General features: G+C 33.5%; 2 protein-coding genes and 1 long non-coding RNA gene across 4 annotated transcripts in view; all 3 read left to right on the forward strand.

Annotated features, from left to right (window-relative positions):
* The window catches only part of LOC132316043 (uncharacterized), an 88268-nt gene that overhangs the window by 2981 nt on the left and 64563 nt on the right, over positions 1-20724 (forward strand). The gene's annotated exons all lie outside the window — the stretch shown is intronic.
* On the forward strand, positions 5961-8705 carry LOC132316036 (uncharacterized). Its single transcript, XM_059814523.1, has 2 exons — positions 5961-6338; positions 6671-8705. The coding sequence occupies exons 1-2, from the start codon at positions 6162-6164 to the stop codon at positions 8510-8512; spliced, it is 2019 nt and encodes a 672-aa protein (XP_059670506.1). The 5' UTR covers positions 5961-6161; the 3' UTR covers positions 8513-8705.
* Positions 15525-20694, forward strand: LOC132316039 (uncharacterized). 2 transcript variants are annotated; one of them, XR_009483898.1, is made up of 3 exons: positions 15525-15820; positions 16454-17360; positions 18776-20694. It is a non-coding gene; the product is annotated as an uncharacterized LOC132316039 (long non-coding RNA). The 2 variants fall into 2 exon arrangements; XR_009483897.1 differs by having other exon boundaries at positions 16454-20694.

Consider the following 20724-nt stretch of genomic DNA (forward strand, 5'->3'; position numbering starts at 1 on the left):
GTTCTGGTGGAGTGTGCATTTGTGCTAAATTTTTTACATTTTTTTTTTCCATCAATTTGATTTAAGTAATTTATAATTTGGGTGGCATTTCAACCCCTTTTACTGCTTAGAATTTTATCCTTTTTGGCTGTTAGAACACAAAAGTTGGCTATTAAATTGGAGTATTAATGTTCATTGACTTCCTTCTCTTAAAAACTTTTTTTTTTTTTTTTTTCACCAAATTATCTCTACAAACTTTATTGAATCAAATATTCTCATGTCATGTTTGACAGTATTGAACAGTGTTTTGAATTTGGATTAAAAGAAATTTAATTTAAAATTTGTACTAAATTTTCTTCAATCCTAAATTTAAGGTGCTGATTTGATATCACCAAACATAAGATCAATGTCTTTAAATATAGAAGTCAAATGATTTAGCACTAAAGGGTTGAATTGAAATCACACACTGAACAACTAAAGCTCATTAAATATCTTGAATGGGAATATGTCTCAATTTAATGCATCTAAGGATCTTCCGTCCCTTTTTAATGATCCATTCTTGATTTTATAACTTTTTAAGGGGACATAAAATTAATGCATTGTCCCCTTTTAAAATTATCAAATTATCCTTTTTAATTTAAATATATATAGTTATAAAGTTTGAAATTTTTTAAAAAGATAAAGAACAATGATGGAAATATAAAAAAAGATGTTTTGACTTTTCAAGGACGACAACTAATTTGGGACATGTAAAAAGAGAAAAATGGACTACTAATAAGAGACGAAGAGAGTACTTCATTTCAGTTCACTCTATCGTTAAATGTCTTGAATCGAAATGCGTCTCAATTCAATGAATCTAACATCCTTAAATTGTTCGATACTTAATTTCAGTTCAGTTCATTATTAAATGTCTTAAATTGAAATGTGTCCCAATTCAATGAATCTAATAACTTTAAGTTTTTCGGTACTTGATTTCAGTTGAGTCCACCATTAAATCGAAATGTGTTCCAATTTAATGCATCTGATGACCTTATTTATTGGGTACTTGATTTCAATTTACTCCATTGATTTAAAAATCATATATATATATATATTTTTTTAGAGTTTATTTCATGACTCAAATTCATTGCATTTTTGTGAATCTCATGGGAAATCTTGTTACTTTTTCTGGCTTGTAAGTTTGGTGTGCGTTACCCTATTTATAAAGAAGAGGGGAGGAGTTCGAAACCTGTAAAAAAGTATGTGTGTTTGTTTTGCTAAAAAATTAAAAAAAAAAAAATAGTGTGGTGCTGCACAAAAGCTTCTCATCCACACACCACTTTTAGTGCCAATATTTTATTGTCTACAGCTTTCGTTTTCTAGACCTCAAAGCGGTCCCAGATCCACCCACCCACATAATCTAACATTTTTTTAAACACATTTTTCATTTTCCCCTAATTTATTATTATTATTATTATTATTATTTTTATTTAGTAGATAAGTTACTCAAATACTCATATGACACACCTATTATTACTTCTAAGGAAACTTGAAATGTCTACAAAAGGAGATAGAGAGATTGCTCGAGTTAATTAGATCAATTTATCAATTACTAGGGATGTTATCAAGTCGGGTTCGGAATGTCCCACAACAAAGTTAAAGGGTAGGTTCGATACATATTTTTTTTAAAAAAATAATAATTTAAATTTGAACAAATTTAAGATAAAGTTTATAAATTTTTGTCAGGTATAGTCAAATATTTAACAATAATAGTAATAAAAAGTTATTAAATTTTAAAATTATCATAAGGAATAAGAAAAAGAAAAATTATAACTAATAAAAGAATATTTATTTATACATTAATTATTAATGGGGATGGGTTCGAAATTTTACAAGGTTTATTTTATTTTATTTTATTTTTGGAAAATCAAGCAAATTTATTAAGTAAAGGGTTTATAAACTCTCTTCAAACCTGTTTCAATAAGCCTTGAACCATCATCTTGGTTTCAAATTTGTTGGAGCTACAAATTTTGGCATGAGAAAAAAATAATAATAATAAAAATTAAAATTAAAATAAACTGTTGGACAGGATTGAAAACTCCATGCATGGCAATGATCATGATTTCAGCCACATATCAAATCTATTTAACAAATTATTGTATCATTTTACCCTTGTTGTTAATGTGACTGGTGTAATGGGTGAGTGCTTACTTATTTATTCAAAAGGATAAGTTATTAGGTAGTATTGTATATTTACTTATTTATACCCAATCACTCAATCACGTCAGATTTGATACGTGACAAATCTCTCTTCTTAACATACTTTCCCATCCGAACTCGCAATACCCTCGTTGAAGTTGGGCCACCTTGTCCACCCAAGTGACTCACCATTTTTTAGATTAAGCGCTTGGCGTGATATCGGATCAAGAACTGAATCTAATTATGATATCAACTATAACGGATGAGTATTTGCCTATTTACTTAAAAATTTAAATTATTAAATAATGTTATATCCATCCGAATCCAAATTTGATATGGTACAAATATAGAGATACACACATACACTCTCCATGAGAGAGAAAGAGTGAGGCTTAACTGGGTCAGATTTTGTCAACTTCAACGAGAGCCAAACAAAAAAAATTGTCAAAAAAAAATGATTTCATGTCTGCCACGAAAGGAGATGATGTGGCGGGTTTTCAACTTCTTTTGGACTAATATGACACATTTCAAAGGAGTCCACTCTTTTAACTTACTATATTGTCCCAAACTTGTTACTTAGCAAAAGCCATCAAACAAACAATTAATGTAACGCATGTTCGAGACGCCACGCCCATCGTCAACCTCATCCATTATCGATTTTTAAATGAATTTCTTGTCTTTAATGTCAAAAACGGTTGGCTAATTAATTAATTCTGTCCTTTATAGTATTAAAATTAGATATGCTAATTGGGATGATTACTTGAAGATTTAGTGTTTGATTTAGAGTTCTTGATCACTTCGGAAAAGAAGCCTACCTAATTTAAATTTAAATCTTACGTGCTTCAATTTCTCACTTTTGTATTAATGTGAAGTATCTGCAGTTGCGATTGTCACGATTGACACAATATCAGTCTCAAGATTGCACAATATCAACTGTTAAATCTTGTGTGTCCTTAAACTTGAAATATATAAATCCAAAACTGCACTCCCTTATATATATATATATATATATATATAATTGTCTGTTACTAAAAACGGTAATCTCTTTCTTTTCGGAAAAAAGAAAAGACATTAAATTGTAAATAAATGGTACTACTGCACTTTTTAAAGATTATTAAAGTTCATTAGTTAGAAGCTTCTTAATCGTGGGTGTTAAGACGTACTCAATGGTGAACTTAACATTTGACAATATTTTCACAAAATGATATTCTCATTAGACAGTTTTGGCCTCTTGCCACTGCACCAAATAATGATGGGCAGATTAAATTGTTGCAATTTAATTTTTTATATGATTTAGAATTTTTTTATCCCAAGACTAATTAATAATCATTGACATTCTTAAAACTACATAGAAATAATCATTAATTATCTATTTCCCCCCTAATTTTTAACATTTTTTTTTTTCCCTGTAATTCAATGCTCATATTTTCTAAACTAGCAAGTAGTAATATGAGCACTCCTTAAGAAAAAAAAAATTAAGAGCTAGCTTGACTAAAATTTGTTAATATACTCATCAAAGAGAAGAAAAAGAATATTAGAGGACAAATCCAACGTAATTTATGAGATAATTCATAACATGTTATGTTATACTCATCAATTTACATTCCCGAAAACTCTAACAAAAACAACCAAAATCAGGTCTGTGAAAAACCACTATCATAGACCAAAAGCAAAGAAAAGAAGAGGAAAAAAAAAAAGAAAAAGAAAAAAGGAAAAAAACTAATAGAGAGTTTTCTAATTTCTATATAGTAGTATTGTGTGTGAAGCATGAGATGATCAGACTTGTTGACTATGGAGAGAAGAGGAGAGAGGGTTGGCCAGGTAGGTGGGGTTGTTGTCTCCGGCCATGATGACGACAATCTTCGGCTCCATTTCCGGCTGCAGTATGTGCAGGAGCTTGGCTGGTTTTTCTTCAACTTCATTTGAGGAGTGATCATGATGAGTAGAAGAATATTTTTTGTATGAGCAAGCTAGGATTACCAATGCGAAAGCGATAAGTCCCAACATAAGGGCTAGGCCGCCAAAGAGGTAGGGCGTCGGTGAATTCCATCGCCGGAATTCAGTGGTGGTGGTGGTGGTGGTCATGGTGGTGGTTTGCCTCATAACTCTTATAGCCTCTCTTTCTAAAGTTTTTTGCAGTGCAATGCAACGAGGGTTAGTAATCTTTGTATTTATAGGAGGGAGAGACACTTACACAGTGCATGTAATAGGACAGAGGGTCGATTTGTTGAGTTCCAAAAAAGCCCTTTTCGACAGGGTTTCCAATGGGGATATTCTTTCTTTTGCTTTAGTGATCCTTAAGCATTTTTTTTCAAAAGAATTCATTAATTTATTGGGAAGCTTATTTGTCGATTAGGCTTTGCTGACAAACGCCATGAACCAACATCCCAATTAAGAAATATAAACCCATTACAAAAATTTACCTGGTTCAATTTTAACCTGTTTACTGTCGGTGTTTTGCCTTTCACTGTGGATTTGGTTAGCATGAAATAAGTAGCGAAAATTTTCAGAAAAGTAATTTTTTTTTTGTAACTACTTAATTTTTTTCAAAATTTTTCTGAGTAGGAAAATTTTACATTTTCATGAAAGGGGTGCATTCACATCTTAATTTCTTATTATGTCTATGTCAAGCTTCTCACTTTTCACAAATTTTTATAACAAGTTAGTTTTATTCTTTTGTAAATTGCTTATAAGATCATGTAAATATTAATTTAATTGTATATAATTTTATATCAAAATTAAAATTTTATTTTATTTTATTTTTTTCCTTCCACAATTAATAATGATTGAGAGTAATATATATATATATATATAAATCTAAGTATTTAGTAACAAAATATTAGATAAAAAATTAGGTTAGTATCTTTACGTATACAAGTTTTTAAATTATAATTTAATTCATATATATATATTTTTATATATAGACTTCTCATGACTTTAGGACTCACTACTGAAATATATCAAACTCATTTAATTTTATATATCAAACTCATTTAATTTTAACTCTTCATATATTAGATATACCAAATTAATTTAGTTTTAACTCTACGTATATTATATGTACCAAACTAATTTAGTTACAAGTATTTTATTTCTATTAGACTGAAGTTTTTTTTTTTTTTTTTTTTTTTTTTTTTTTTTTTTTTTTTGACTAAAAGTATGTATATTAACTTCAACCTTTTGTCCTCAAGAATATTCGGATCAAAATTTTTTATTAATTAAACTTGTACCTATAATCACATATATTTAATTATTAAACGAAGACAAATACTATAATGTCCATTAATTTATCTTTAAACTTAAAATTTTAATTTTGTTCATAATTTTGGAGATATGATACTATTTCAAAAGAGTACAAAGTAATTTTATAATTAAAAGTACAAAGTAATTTTGAGAATTATAATTACTTTCTTTTCACTTTCACTATTTCCAAACTCAGAAAACAATATCTTTTCACTTTCATTATTTCCAAACTTACAAAACAATATTTTTTCACAAAAATTTTCTTGCTAACCAAATTTATATCTAACCAAACAAACCCTATTGGATTAGTATAAATAACGCAATTTAGGGTATAATTTTTTTAAAGGTAATTTAAAAAACAAAAGGAAGTAACCAACGGTGAGATATTTTGATTTTTTTTTTTTTTAATCTTTTAAATTACCTTTTTAAATTACATACCTTATACCGTACCGTTTATTAAAGAGATCCTAATCCTGATTTTAATTGTTAGAAATTAGCAAGTTTTGTGTATATATATATATATATATATATATATATATATATATGCCAGGAACCATAATCAGTCAAGGAAACCAAATCTATCAAGGAAACTCTAATCTCCTATCAGCGTCAATATTTTTTCCAATAAGAATGGACACCAAATCGATCATTAGTTTCTCCCTGAGGTGTGTTCTCTCTCATCGTTAATCGTTCAAATAAGCGAATTAGAATTTCAGAATCGATCTACAGTCGAAGTGAAGTGTTCACTGTCTTACGAACCAATGTCGAAAGACAGCCAGGAGTGTTTAGCGATGGAAAATTTTAGAATGGCTGTTCGGGAAAAAGCAAGCCTGTGTTCAAACAAACCCTTAACGGAGACCCAAAAAAGTCTAATTGATGAAGCCATTCGAAAGTTCTTCACCCACACGGCCACCCCCGATCATCCCACCTACTCTCAGGTAATTTCTTTTCAATTTTTAATTTCAACGACTACATATATATATATATATATATATATTGGTAAAGATCATAGATGAACTTTTAGCTGGGATTATTTTTTGTTTTAAAAATTAGGGATTGTGTGTGAAGATCCATATGTTTGTATTTGTTTTGTTTTGAGGTGAAAAAAAGAAAAGAAAAAAATACCATAATTTTCTGAATTGGAAAAATAATTCAGAGACTTTGAACAAGAATAGAGTTACAGAGGCGTGTGTGTCTTGCTCTTTTTGTGTGTTAGTAGTGTGTGTACATTGCATGTTGATTGATGAAATTTTTTGATGGTGCCATGTAGATGATCCATAGGGCAATTCGAGAGTTGAACGAGGAAGGTGGTTCTAGTGAAGAGTCAATATCAAATTTTATTAGGAAGGAGTATAATGATCAATTGCCATGGGCACATTCTACATTCTTGAATCATCATCTGAGGAAACTTTCTGAGAGTGGTGAGATTGATTGGACTCTTCACGATTCTTATTTGCTTCCTGGTGCAATCACGAAACACTCTAGCTGTGGCTCTAAGAGGAAGGAACCGAAGAGAAAGCCGAGCAAGAAGCAGCAAAAGCGGGGCAAGAAGCAGGAGGGAACAGAACTGGTGCAATCAGAATATCAATTGAAAGAACCAAGGGAAGTCATTGAAGAACAAAATCGAGTTGATGATGGTGAGAAGGGTGATGGTAGGAAATTAAAGGTAGTGCCTGTTGAGTCTCTTGAGCCCATTATGGAAGAAGAAAAGAAAGAATTAGGTGTGCAGCCACAACAGCAATTAGGTCTTCCAGTAGCAGAATTGGATCAGCTGGAGCAGTGGACACAGGAGAAGCCACAATATATGCAATTATGGCCTCCACCTCCCATAGCTGGACCAACAACAGCTACAAGTATGAGGCAATTACAGCCTCTACCTCCCAAAGCTACAAGAATGACCGAATCGTCGCCCTCACAACATCAGCATGAGCAACCAGAGTGCCAAGCCCAAGTGTGGATTCCCCAACCAAAACCGGTTATGGCTACAGTAGTGTTGCCTTCATCTAATCAGCACCAACAAGAGGAGCAGCAATTAGGTCTTCCAGTAGCAGAATTGGATCAGCTGGAGCAGTGGGCACAGGAGAAGCCACAGCATAGGCAATTTTGGCCTCCACCTCCCACAGCTGGACCAACAACAGCTACAAGTATGAGGCAATTACAGCCTCTACCTCCCAAAGCTACAAGAATGACCGAATCGTCGTCCTCACAACATCAGCATGAGCAAACAGAGTGCCAAGCCCAAGTGTGGATTCCCCAACCAAAACCGGTTATGGCTACAGTAGTGTTGCCTTCATCTAATCAGCACCAACAAGAGGAGCAGCAATTAGGTCTTCCAGTAGCAGAATTGGATCAGCTGGAGCAGTGGGCACAGGAGAAGCCACAGCATAGGCAATTTTGGCCTCCACCTCCCACAGCTGGACCAACAACAGCTACAAGTATGAGGCAATTACAGCCTCTACCTCCCAAAGCTACAAGAATGACCGAATCGTCGTCCTCACAACATCAGCATGAGCAACCAGAGTGCCAAGCCCAAGTGTGGATTCCCCAACCAAAACCGGTTATGGCTACAGTAGTGTTGCCTTCATCTAATCAGCACCAACAAGAGGAGCAGCAATTAGGTCTTCCAGTAGCAGAATTGGACCAGCTGGAGCAGTGGGCACAGGAGAAGCCACAGCATAGGCATTTTTGGCCTCCACCTCCCACAGCTGGACCAACAACAGCTACAAGTATGAGGCAATTACAGCCTTTACCTCCCAAAGCTACAAGAATGACCGAATCGTCGCCCTCACAACATCAGCATGAGCAACCAGAGGGCCAAGCCCAAGTGTGGATTCCCCAACCAAAACCTTATATGGCTGCAGTAGTGCAGGAATTGTTGCCTTCAGCTAATCAGCACCAACAAGAGGAGCAGCAAGCACCATCATTGCAAGGCCAAGGAAATGCTCCTAATGTTAGAGGCCGGGGGAGACCTAAGAAGCAGCAGGAGCAACAGAAGCAGCAGGAACAACCAAAGCGTCGAGGGAGGCCTCCTAAGCCCAAATCAACTGGCAGTATAGATATGAAGAGTCTTGAAGACTCGGTGAAGCAGCAGCAGCAGCAAACGCAGCCCTAGTGTGGGTACTAAAGCTGGACTAAGGAATTCAAGGACAGTAACTGTGGTAAGTGAAATTTTGTACTTTTGACTAGCATCAACACCATAGTGGTTGGTTTATGCAACATAGTATACTTCAACTGTGTTCTTGTCACTGGCAGTCATTGCTTAGTTAATTAATTTGTTGCTGTTGTATATGAGTTGGTTTTGATTCCTTTGTGTTTTTACCCATTCTTCGAGTTAACCTTTGCGCACAATAAATATCTAGATGACATATATTTACAAGAACCAGAGTTATCAAGATGCAAAACTACTAAGCATATATATTACTAATTCTTTGAAAAACTATTAGATTGAAATTTGAAAATGATATGTATTAGTTGTAGCACTAGTTGAAAGAAGCAAAAATTCTCTTGTGAAGATTTTCTTTTTCCTCTGTTATTGTCGGATTTAGAATGATGGAACAATGCCATATCCATGTTCTTGTCATTAGTGTTGTAGACAGCATCTGGTCCACTTCGACATCTACATTTGTTCTCTTTGCAGACCGGCCTTTGATCCGGAGTCTGGTTTCTGTGTAGGCTTTCCTTTGAGGCATACCTGATTGTATTTTCAAACTTCCTCGTCTTCTCTCTGTAATTTGAGGAGGGATCTGTATGGGAGTATTCGTGAAAAGGTCAATTGTTCCAAATATTCCAAAGAATTGTAGGGATGAGTCTTCTACAAACTTCCTTTGTGATGGTATTTGATGCAAAGGAAGCAAAAGCCTACTCAACTAACTAAACTATAGTTTGAAAAGCAGGCAAGTTCTAATGCAGTAGATCTAAAAGGCATCTTGATTTCTTTCTGATTATCTAAAAAGGATGAAGATGGTGCAGATCTGACATCTATGTATGTAGTTCAGTGGGGAGTTATTCCATACTTAAATGATATGGTAGTGGATTTATGTATATAATATATATATATATAAACACGAAATCGACAGATTGATGAATATTGAAGGCGTAAAGCCGAGCTCGAGTTTGCCCAAACAATGTCGAGCTGAGCTCGAACGCCTATCTAGATATGTCGAGCATGGCTCGAACACCATTAAGCTTAGCTCATTTAGAGCCCTAGTGTGACAAGGGTAATCTTGTCCTATATCAAATTCGGATGGGAAAGTAAATATGTATATATGGGCTGGGTGTTAACCCACCTAACAGCTTAAACTTTTGAGTCCGGATCGCAAAGTACCTAATCCTTACACTTAGTTACTAGGAAAGATAGGACCACTGATGAAAGAGCGAGTAAAATTAGGGTGAGAGTAAACTTAGATTGTTCATCGAACACCTGGTAATTGTAATAAGAGTTAAGAAACGAAAAAACCATCCAAAAATAATATGGAAAAAATTCATGTAGTCATCCCGTTCCTATGATTTCATTTCTGCCACAAAATTATATGATGGGGTTTTCAACTGCCTCTGGACTAATATGACACATTTAAAAGGAGTCACTCTTTTAACTTACTTTAGCAAAAGCCATCAAATCAACAATTAGTGTAATACATGTTCGAGACGCGACGCCCGTCATTAACCTCATCCATTATAGACTTTTAAATGAATTTCTTGTCTTTAATGTCAAAAACAGTTGGCTAATTAATTAATTCTGTCCTTTATAGTATTAAAATTAGATATACTAATTGGGATGACTGAAGGTTGAGAGTTTGATTTAGAGTTGTTGATCATTTTGGAAAAGAAGTTGCTTAATTAATTTAACTTAATTTTTGGTGTTTCGATTTCACAATTTTGTAATAAATAATATTAATTGCTTTAGTAATGGCAATTGACTTTACTTAAAACAAATGACATGAAACATTTATGAGAGTTGCTCTTTGCAGTTGTGACTGTCACGGTTAACACAATATCAGTCTTTGAATTTGTGTATTCCGAGACTGCACAACTTTAACCGTAGAATCTTGCGAGTCCCACAGTTTAGAGCACACAGATCTAAAACTGTACCCAGTATTTCGAAACATTTATTTACTTATATATATATATATATATATATATATATATATATATATATATAAACATACACATACTTTTCTTTTAAAAGATCAGAAAATTATGGCTGTAGTCTTTTGTTTTTTTGGATGTTGTAGTTGTAATTGTCTGTTACTCAAAAAGTCCTACTCTTGAAAGGGTTGCTTTGCAAGTTAAATCGAAATAACGAGATGTAATACGAAAGTTGGATGTATTTTAATGATAAGTAATGATAAGAAGTATGAAAGTTGAATGTATCTTACTATATGAGTGAGAAATGATATTATTAAATATGATGATGTCATTTCTTACTCACATAAATTTAGTTGAATGTGTTCGACTTGGGCTCTTTATCATTACTCTTCAAAATGTGATATTTTTGTTATGAAACTAGACCACAATGGTCTTCTACTGTTCAACACATAGACCTTTTTTTTCCCGATTAATCCTACTTATTTCAAGAAGTTTAGGACTGCCCGTAGTTAGAAGCCGGTAATCACCCAATTCAAAATGATTGTTTCCAAATTCAAACCACATCCTCACTTGACAGTTTGGACTCTTGCCACTGAACCAAATAATGATGCGCAATTTAAATTATCCTAGTTATTATTTATTTATTTATTTATTTTTCTGTAAAGAAAATTGTTTTATAAAATGTCCTAGTTAAATTTGTATATGATTAAAAAAAAAAAAAAAAAAAAAGGAGAAAAGGGAAAAAAACTTATAATAGAATTTTCTATAGTATTGTAAGTGAAAAGCATGAGATGATCAGACTTGTTCACTATGGAGAGAAGAGGAGACAGGCTTGGCCAGATAGGTGGGGTGGTTGTCTCCGGCCATGATGACCACGATCTTCTGCTCCATTTCCGGCTGCAGTATTTGCTGGGGCTTGGCTGGTTTTTCTTCAACTTCATTTGAGGACTGATCATGATGAGTAAAAGAAGATTTTTTGTATGAGCAAGCTAGGATTGTCAATGCAAACGCGATAAGTCCCAACATGAGGGCTACGCCGCCAAAAAGGTAAGGTGTCGGTGAATTCCATCGCCGGAATCCGCTGGTGGTGGTGGTCATGGTGGTGGTTGGTCTCATAAATACTCCTATAGCCTCTCTTTCTAAAGTTTTGGCTGTGCAATGGAATGAGGTTTAGTTTGTCTTTGTATTTATAGGAGGGAGAGACACTTACACAGTGCATGGGTTAGGACATAGGGTTGATTTGTTGAGTTCCAAAAAAGCCCTTTTGTACAAGGTTCCAATGGGATATTCTTTCTTTTGCTTTAGTGATCCTTAAGCATCTTAAGCATTTTTTCAAAATAATTCATTAATAAAGAAAATTTTCACTAAAAAAAAAAAAAAAAAAAAAGGAAGGAAGAAGAAAACACATACTGCATATGGAACACAAAGATTTATGTAATTCAATGTAAAGTACTCTATGTGTATATTAAAAACTTGTTGAAAAATTTTACCATTCGAAAAATAAGATATTATAAATTTTAACCCCAAAACCCTTTATATCTAAACTGCAACTTTTAGTATTGTTCTCTCTCCTAGTACATCTCAAACCTTGAACGTGATTATATATTTAGTCACAAGAGAGTACTAAAATCGAGTCCATTGTTACAAGAAAAAAATGAGTTTAAGGTTTTTTTTTTTTTTTTTTTAAGGAGCAGATTAGGGGCCATGTCTAAACAAAATTTAGACCACAACTTCAAAGGTTTCTAAATTTACCCTTTATTCAATTAATGACACATGTCTAAGGTCTAACGATTATAGTTGTTAAGCTTATGCAAATCAGTTTCTTTACATTAATATTTGAACTACTGAACATTATTCATTTTGCTAAAAAAAAAAAAAAATTCACATTACTCGTCTATGCAAGCAAATTATTTCCTCACAGGGAATATCCACAAGAGATCAAGGTTTGAAAGGGTAGTTTAGTCATTTACTAGTCACAGCCATTACGTCATGTGTTAACATGGTATTTTATATTTTATAAATTCTCTACTTTAGGAGTCCATGTTTAATGAATGAAGCAACGAACCAGAAAAAGAAGAGAATAAGTGTGAACTTAACCTTAATTGCCTTTATTTACCCTAGAGTAAAAACCCCACTAAAAGTGTCCTCAAAGCTATATTTTATTCTTTAATTCTCTCATTTTTTTCTCTAATTTTCTCACTGTTCTCTACTTTAGAAGTCCATGCCTATCAAAGGACCAAATAATCCAGTGGTATCACCCCTTCCCTCTAAAGAGAAGGTCGGGGGTTCGAATTTCGGTGGAGGCAGAGTGTGTGTAATTGCTTTAACTTCCAAATAAAAAATAAAAAGTCCATGCCTTTATATGGTCATATATTAAAATTTTATTTTCATTTCCATTTAATTTCCAATTGAAAATTTTCATATTTTAATTATTGTTTATTTTATAATAAATTTACATTTTAGTTGGTATTCATGTTCTGAATGTTAATTTCCAAACATGTTGATGTATCAAAATCTAATTTATCTTTATATGTTATTTTATGTAAAAATGTAATATTTTATTTTCCACAGTGAGGACTGAGGAATATGATGGATTCAATAAAAAAATGCTTTTTTCTCAACTTCTAATGTTATCCCTTCCTGCATCTAGTATTGGGGTGGATAACTTAGGAATTTCATATACCATTCCCTTTAATTAAATCTAGTTCTTTTCATTTCTTAATTATGCAATATTGTTTTTGTGAATGAGGTCTTATTGACTAGAAAATATAGAATACTCTCGGGACAATTGGTATCCTTCTCAATATAAAATGTATTAGGTGTGTCTGGCGCATCGTGTACCGAGTTCATCTGAGCCGTATGTGTTGTGTACGCACGACTTAAATGAGTTGACGACAGACACGGTGCACCTGACACGCCCAATATCTATTCTTCCTAAAGAAGCGTGTATCATTGTAATTAAATTTTTATTCCTGTAATAAATATTTCAATTTTCCTTTAACAATTAAGACTTTAGATCAATTTTAGTTAAAATTAGTCATTATTATAATCTAATTTTTTCTAAATAAAAATTAAACTCGAACAATGCATTAATTACATGCTGTCTTCAAAAAAATTTATACTCTAACAAAAATGGACCCTTTTTATTATTATTATTATTATTATTATTATTCTTGGTATTTACACACACTTGTCTCTTTTGAGATTTGAACCCTTGACTTCTCTTTAGAAAGTAAAAAATTGATACCTCTAGGTCACTGGCTCGTTAGTTTATTATTTTTTTTTATAAACTTAGGAAGTAAAAACAAGCCTACCTTAAAAATAATATAAAATTTTAATTTTTATTCATTTTATCTATATCATCATCATCCATGAAATCACTTATATATATTTCTTTTTCTTATGTATATATATATTTTAATTACCCAAAATGAATAAGTTTCGAAGAATAATATATTTTTTAATACTTTACTTTAATTGTAATCATTGTGCCTTCTCACCGTGTCAGAAGTCAGAACTAAGTCACATAATGATAGTGCGGGTGCAAAAACGGGAATATAAAATTAGGTTTATATTTATATAATTATTTTATATGAAATATTATTATATTAATTTACTAAATATTTTTTTTGATATATTTATTTTAATTATATATTTTTTATATTATATTTACAAATATATTATTATGTAGTAAACATTAATAAGTCCATGTGCTAACTTAAATAATACAAATCAGGCTCAAAAATAATTGAAGTTCAAAATGATGAGATCCAAATTTAAAGTGAACGAAGGATCTCCTCTATTTCTAAACTTGAGGACTACTAAACATAGTCGCACTTTCTATTGGATAGCTTTAAATGAATTCAACTTTCTATCTTCTTACAGTTGGATTTTAAATGGATTTGACTTCTTCGTTTTTTACGGTTGTGTTTTAAATGGAAGCAATTGTGACACATCTAATTGGTTGAAAAACCCAATCATAGAAATTGTAATTAATTCTTCTTTTCTATTTTTTGAAACTATAAAACTTTAACTTTTAAAACCAAATTATCCTTATTTATTTATTTATTTATTTATTTATTTTTCTGTCCTTGTGTATATATATATAAAACCTTCATTCTTCTTTATTTACCTATCTTATTTTTTTCTCTCTCTCTTTCAATTGTTTTTAACTATATATATATGTTCACCGTGTATGGTTTCTCACTCATTCATCTTCTTTAGATAAAGAGAAAGCAAAAAAAATTATAAATTTTAGTGAATTGATTGCTTCTTTCCTATTTTTTTTTTTTTCAATTATTTTATTTTATATATGCATATATATATATATATATATATATGTATATGTAGTAGTTAACCATACTGTAAATAGATTGGAAAACGATACTTCTCTTATCTCATATATTAATTAAAACTCAAATTTTATAATATTACTTCAATTAAAACTCAATCTCCTCAATATCATACAGTTATTTTAATTAAATTACAAAAAATTTAATAAAAAATCCATCAAAGTGGAACATATATATATATATATATATATATATATATATATATATAAGACAAGTGAACAAAAAAGAAAGAATGAAAGTAAAGAATGAAGTATAGCCATATATATCCAAGAAAGAAAGACAAGAAAAAAGAAGACAATTGTTAAAAAATAATAATAATAATAAAGTTAAATATATGTAACAAAAGAAAGAAGAAAGATTATTAGGTATAAAGAAAGATAAAATAATTTAAAAAAGTAATTTGGTCATAAAGTTGAAATTTTATAATTCCAAAAAAAAAAATAAGAACGACGCACTAATTACAATTTATTTTTTAACTAATTCAGAGCCACTTTCATTTAAAACACAACCGTAAAAAATAAAAAAGTCAAATACATTTAAAACTCAACTGTAAAAAGATATAAAGTTAAATTCATATTCAATAGAAAGTGGCAGGTGCAACCGTGCGACCATGGATCTACAGTCGCAAATGCGACCGTGTTTAGCACTCCTCTTCCAAACATATACAGTATTATCTTGTCCATCAATTCATACATCTGCCAACACACACACATATACGCATCTCTCTCTTTCGGTCTAGGAATTCCCAAACCACCGGAACTACCAAACCCTACTCACTTCACACTGTTCAAACAAACCCAACAATGTCGAAAGACATCAATGAGGACTTGTTGGCGATGAAAAATTTCAGAGCGTCGGTTATGGCAATGGCAAGCGCTGACCCAAACAAACCCTTTACGGACGCCCGAAAAAGCCTCATCGATAAACTCATTCGAGAGTTCTTCGACCACACTCGCACTCATGACCATCCAACCTACTCCGTGGTAATTATTTCTCTGTTTTTTTAGTTTCAATGACTATATATATGCAGAGATATATATATATATATATATATATATATATATATATATATATATATATATATATGTATGTATGTGTGATTTTTTTTTTTTTTTTTTGAAGATTTCGATACATAAATGATAAAATTGGAGGCTTAGAGATCGAATTCACTATCATTCTTAGTTTTCCAAATTTCAGATTTTAAAAAGTGAGGGTTTGTCAATTGGGGATTGGAAGGTTAAGGCGCGGAATTGGAATTCGATTATTTCTTTATATTTTAATTTCAAATATTATAGATATTAATTTCAACAGAGTAGTAAATATGTAGGTCTTCGAGTTACAGTACAATCAAGTTCTTATTTTTAAAATTTACTTTGCAAAAAAAAAAAAAATCTTATTTTTTAAATGTTGGAATATTTTAAATCTGGGTTTGGCTGTTGAAGAATGGAAGGTTACAGAGGCGTGGCATACTTAATTCTGCTTTTGTTTGTTTGTAATATATAATACTACGTATATGATATATATTATATCTGTGTGTTTGTTACTTTTCGCATGTATATTTTAGTATCGTGTACATTGCATGTTGATTGATTTTTGGGTGGTGTCATGTTGTGTAGATGATACATAAGGCGATTGAGGAGTTGAATGAGGAAGGTGGTTCTAGTGAAGTCAATATCGAATTTTATTGGAGAGGAGTATAATGAATTGCCATGGGCACATTCTACATTCTTGAATCATCATCTGAGGAAACTTTCTTAGAGTGGTGAGATTGATTGGACTCTTCACAATTCTTATTTGCTTGCTGGTGCAATCACGAAACAAAAATCTAGCTCTAGCCTTGGCTCTAAGAGGAAGGAACCGAAGAGAAAGCCGAGCAAGAGAACTGGTGCAATCAGAATATCAATTGAAAGAACCAAGGGAAGTCATTGAAGAACAAAATCGAGTTGACAAACAAAATCATGATGGTGAGAAGGGTGATGGTAGGAAATTAAAGGTACTGCCCGTTGAGTCTCTTGAGCCCATTATTGAAGAAGAAAAGAAAGAATTAGGTCTGCAGCCACAACAGCAATTAGGTCTTCCAGTAGCAGAATTGGATCAGCTAGAGCAGTTGACACAGGAGAAGCCACAACACAGGCAATTGTGGCCTCGACCTCCCAAAGCTACAAGAATGACCGAATCATTGCCCTCACAACATCAGCATGAGCAACCAGAGTGCCAAGCCCAAATGTGGATTCCCCAACCAAAACCTGATATGGCTACACTGTAGCCGCTACAGTAGTGTTGCCTTCAGCTAATCAGCACCAACAGGAGGAGCAGCAAGTGCCATCATTGCAAGGCCAAGGGAATGCTCCTAATCGTCGAGGCTGGGGGAGGCCTAAGAAGCAGCAGGAACAACCAAAGCGTCGAGGGAGGCCTCCTAAGCCCAAACCAACTAGCAGTATAGATATGAAGACTCAGTGAAGCAGCTGCAGCCCAAGTGTGGGTACTAAAGATGGACTAAGGAATTCAAGGACAGTAACTGTGGTAAGTGAAATTTTGTACTTTTGACTAGCATCAACACCATAGTGGTTGGTTTATGCAACATAGTATACTTCAACTGTGTTCTTGTCACTGGCAATCGTGGCTTAGTTAATTTGTTGCTGTTGTATATGAGTTGGTTTTGATTCCTTTGTGTTTTTACCCATTCTTCGAGTTAACCTCTGCGCACAATAAATGTCTAGATGATGTATATTTACAAGAACCAGAGTTATTAATATGCAAAACTACTAAGCAGATATATTACTAATTATTTTAAAAACTATTAGATTGAAAATGATATGTATTAGTTGTAGCACTAGTTGTAAGAAGCAAAAATTCTCTTATGAAGATTTTCTTTTTCCTCTGTTATTGTCGGATTTAGAATGATGGAACAATGCCATATCCATGTTCTTGTCATTAGTGTTGTAGACAGCATCTGGTCCACTTTCAACTTCTACACTTGTTCTCTTTGCAGACCGGCCCTTGATCCGGGGTCTGGTTTCTGTGTAGGCCTTCCTTTGAGGCATACCTGATTGTGTTCTCAAACTTCATCGACGTCTTCTTCTCTCTGTAATTTGAGGAGGGATCTGAATGGGAGTGTTCGTGAAATGGTCAATTGTTCCAAATATTCCAAAGAATTGTAGGGATGAGTCTTCTACAAACGTCATGTCTGATGGTATTTGATGCAAAGGAAGCAGAAGCCCACTCAACTAACTAAACTATAGTTTGAAAAACAGGCAAGTTCCAATGCAATAGATCTAAAAAGCATCTTGATTTCTTTCTGATTGTGTAAAAAGAATGAAGATGGTGCAGATCTGACATCTATGTAGTTCAGTGGTGAGTTATTCCACAGTTAAATGATATGGTAGTGAATTTATGTATATAATATATATATACATATATATATAAACACGAAATCGACATATTGGTCACTGAGCCGAGCTCAAGTTTGCCCAAACAATGTTGAGCTGAGCTTGAACGCCTGAGCATGGCTTGAACATCATTAAGCTTAGCTCATTTAGAGCCCTAGCGTTACAAGGGAAAGCTTGTCCTATATCAAATCTGAATAGGAAAGTAAATAGCTATAAATGGGTTGGGTGTTAACCTACCTAACAATTTAAGCTTTTGAGTCGGATCGCGAAGTACCCGACTCGTTACACTTAGTTACTAGAAAAGATATGACCACTAATGGAAGAGCTTGTAAAATTAGGGTGGCAGTAAACTTAGATGGTTTGAACACTTACATCGAAGACCTACTAACATGCAAGTCAAAAATAAAAAATAAAAATAAAAATAAAAGTGTAATAGGAGATAAGAAACGAAAAAGCCGTCCAAAAATAATTTATGAAAAAAAAAAAAAAAAATTTAGTATAGTGTACATTGCATGTTGATTGATTTTTCGGTGGTGTCATGTTGTGCAGATGATACATGTATCATAAGGCGATTGAGGAGTTGAATGAGGAAGGTGGTTCTAGTGAAGAGTCAATATTGAATTTTATTAGAAAGGAGTATAATGAATTGCCAAGGGCACATTCTACATTCTTGAATCATCATCTTGGGAAGCTTTGTGTGAGTGGTGAGATTGTTTTGACTCTCAGTAATTCTTATTTGCTTGCTGGTGCAATTGTGAAACAAAAACCTGGCTCTAGCCGTGGCTCTAAGAGGAAGGAACTGAAGAGAAAACGGAGCAAGAAGCAGGGTAGGCCACGTAAAAAAGAAAAAATTGAAGCAGAATATCAATTGAAAGAACCAATGGAAGTGATTGAAGAACATAATCAAGCATTAGAAGATCATACTGAAGTGGTTGATAAACAAAATCAATAACAAATTGGTGAGATGTTGCTGGCCTGTGATGATGGTGGCTCTAAGAGGAAGGAAGTGAAGAGAAAATGGAGCAAGAAGCGGGTAGGCCACGTAAAAAAGAACCAATGGAAGTGATTGAAGAACAGAATCTAGCATTAGAAGATCGTACCAAAGTGGTTGATAAACAAAATCAAGAACAAATTGGTGAGATGTTGCTGGCCTGTGATGATGGTGGCTCTAAGAGGAAGGAAGTGAAGAGAAAACAAAGCAAGAAGCGTCACGTAAAAAAGAAGAAATTGAAGCAGAATATCTATTGAAAGAACCAATGGAAGTGATTGAAGAACATAATCAAGCATTAGAAGATCGTACTGAAGTGGTTGATTTTTGGTGAGATGTTGCTGGCCTGTGATGATGGTGGCTCTAAGAGGAAGGAAGTGAAGAGAAAACGGAGCAAGAAGCGGGGTAGGCCACGTAAAAAAAATTGAAGCAGAATATCAATTGAAAGAGCCAATGGAAGTGATTGAAGAACGAATCAACCATTAGAAGATCGTAGATAAACAAAATCAAGAACAAATTGGTGAGATCTTGCTGGCCTGTGATGATAGTGAGAAGGGTGATGGTAGTAAATTAAACGTGCTGCGAGTCTCTTGAGCCTATCATGGAAGAAGAGAAGAGAGAATTTTCAGAGGAGAAAGAGCAGCTGATGAAGAAGAGTCATGGAGAGGAAAGTTTTGATATCGTTGGTTTTCAGCCACAACAACAATTAGATCTTCCAATTCCAGAAAAGTCTTCAGAACTAAAATCCATAGCAGAGAGTTGTACCCAGGATCAACTGGAGCAGCGGATGCAGGAGAATTCACAGTGCAGGCAATTAGGGCGTCGACTGATGCAGGAGAAGCCACAAGTATGCAGGAGGAGCGCAGGCAATTACGGCCTCGACCTCCTGAAGCTGGATCACTAGCAGCTACAAGTATGACCGAATCATTGTCCTCATATCAGCATGAGGAACAGCTGGACATCTCACCAATTTGTTCTTGATTTTGTTTATAAACCACTTCAGTACGATCTTCTAATGCTTGATTTTGTTCTTCAATCACTTCCATTGGTTCTTTCAATTGATATTCTGCTTCAATTTCTTCTTTGTTACGTTGCCTACCCCGCTTCTTGCTCCGTTTTCTCCACTTCCTTCCTCTTAGAGCCACCATCATCATCACAGGCCAGCAACATCTCACCAATTTGTTCTCTTCAGCACGATCTTCTAATGCTTGATTCTGTTCTTCAATAGCCTAAGAAGCAGCAGGAGCAACCGAAGTAGCAGGAGAAACCATATGAAACTCAGTGAAAGCAGCAACAGCCCGAGTGTTGGGACTTTGGAAGGTCGCTAAAGCTGGACCAAGGAATTCAAGGACAATAACTATGGTAAATGGAATTTTGTACTTTTGACTTGCATAAACATCATAGTGGTTGGTGTATGCAACATAGTATACGTCTAGTAGAAGTAGATTGTTGGGCTTCAACTGTGTTCTGTCACTGCCAATCTTGGCTTAGTTTACTTGTTGCTGTTGTA

The sequence above is a fragment of the Cornus florida genome, unplaced genomic scaffold (genome assembly GCF_030987335.1).
Source record: "Cornus florida cultivar Cherokee Brave unplaced genomic scaffold, ASM3098733v1 CherokeeBrave_3.0.0_Hap2_Chr07, whole genome shotgun sequence".
In the NCBI taxonomy this organism is placed as follows: domain Eukaryota; kingdom Viridiplantae; phylum Streptophyta; class Magnoliopsida; order Cornales; family Cornaceae; genus Cornus; species Cornus florida.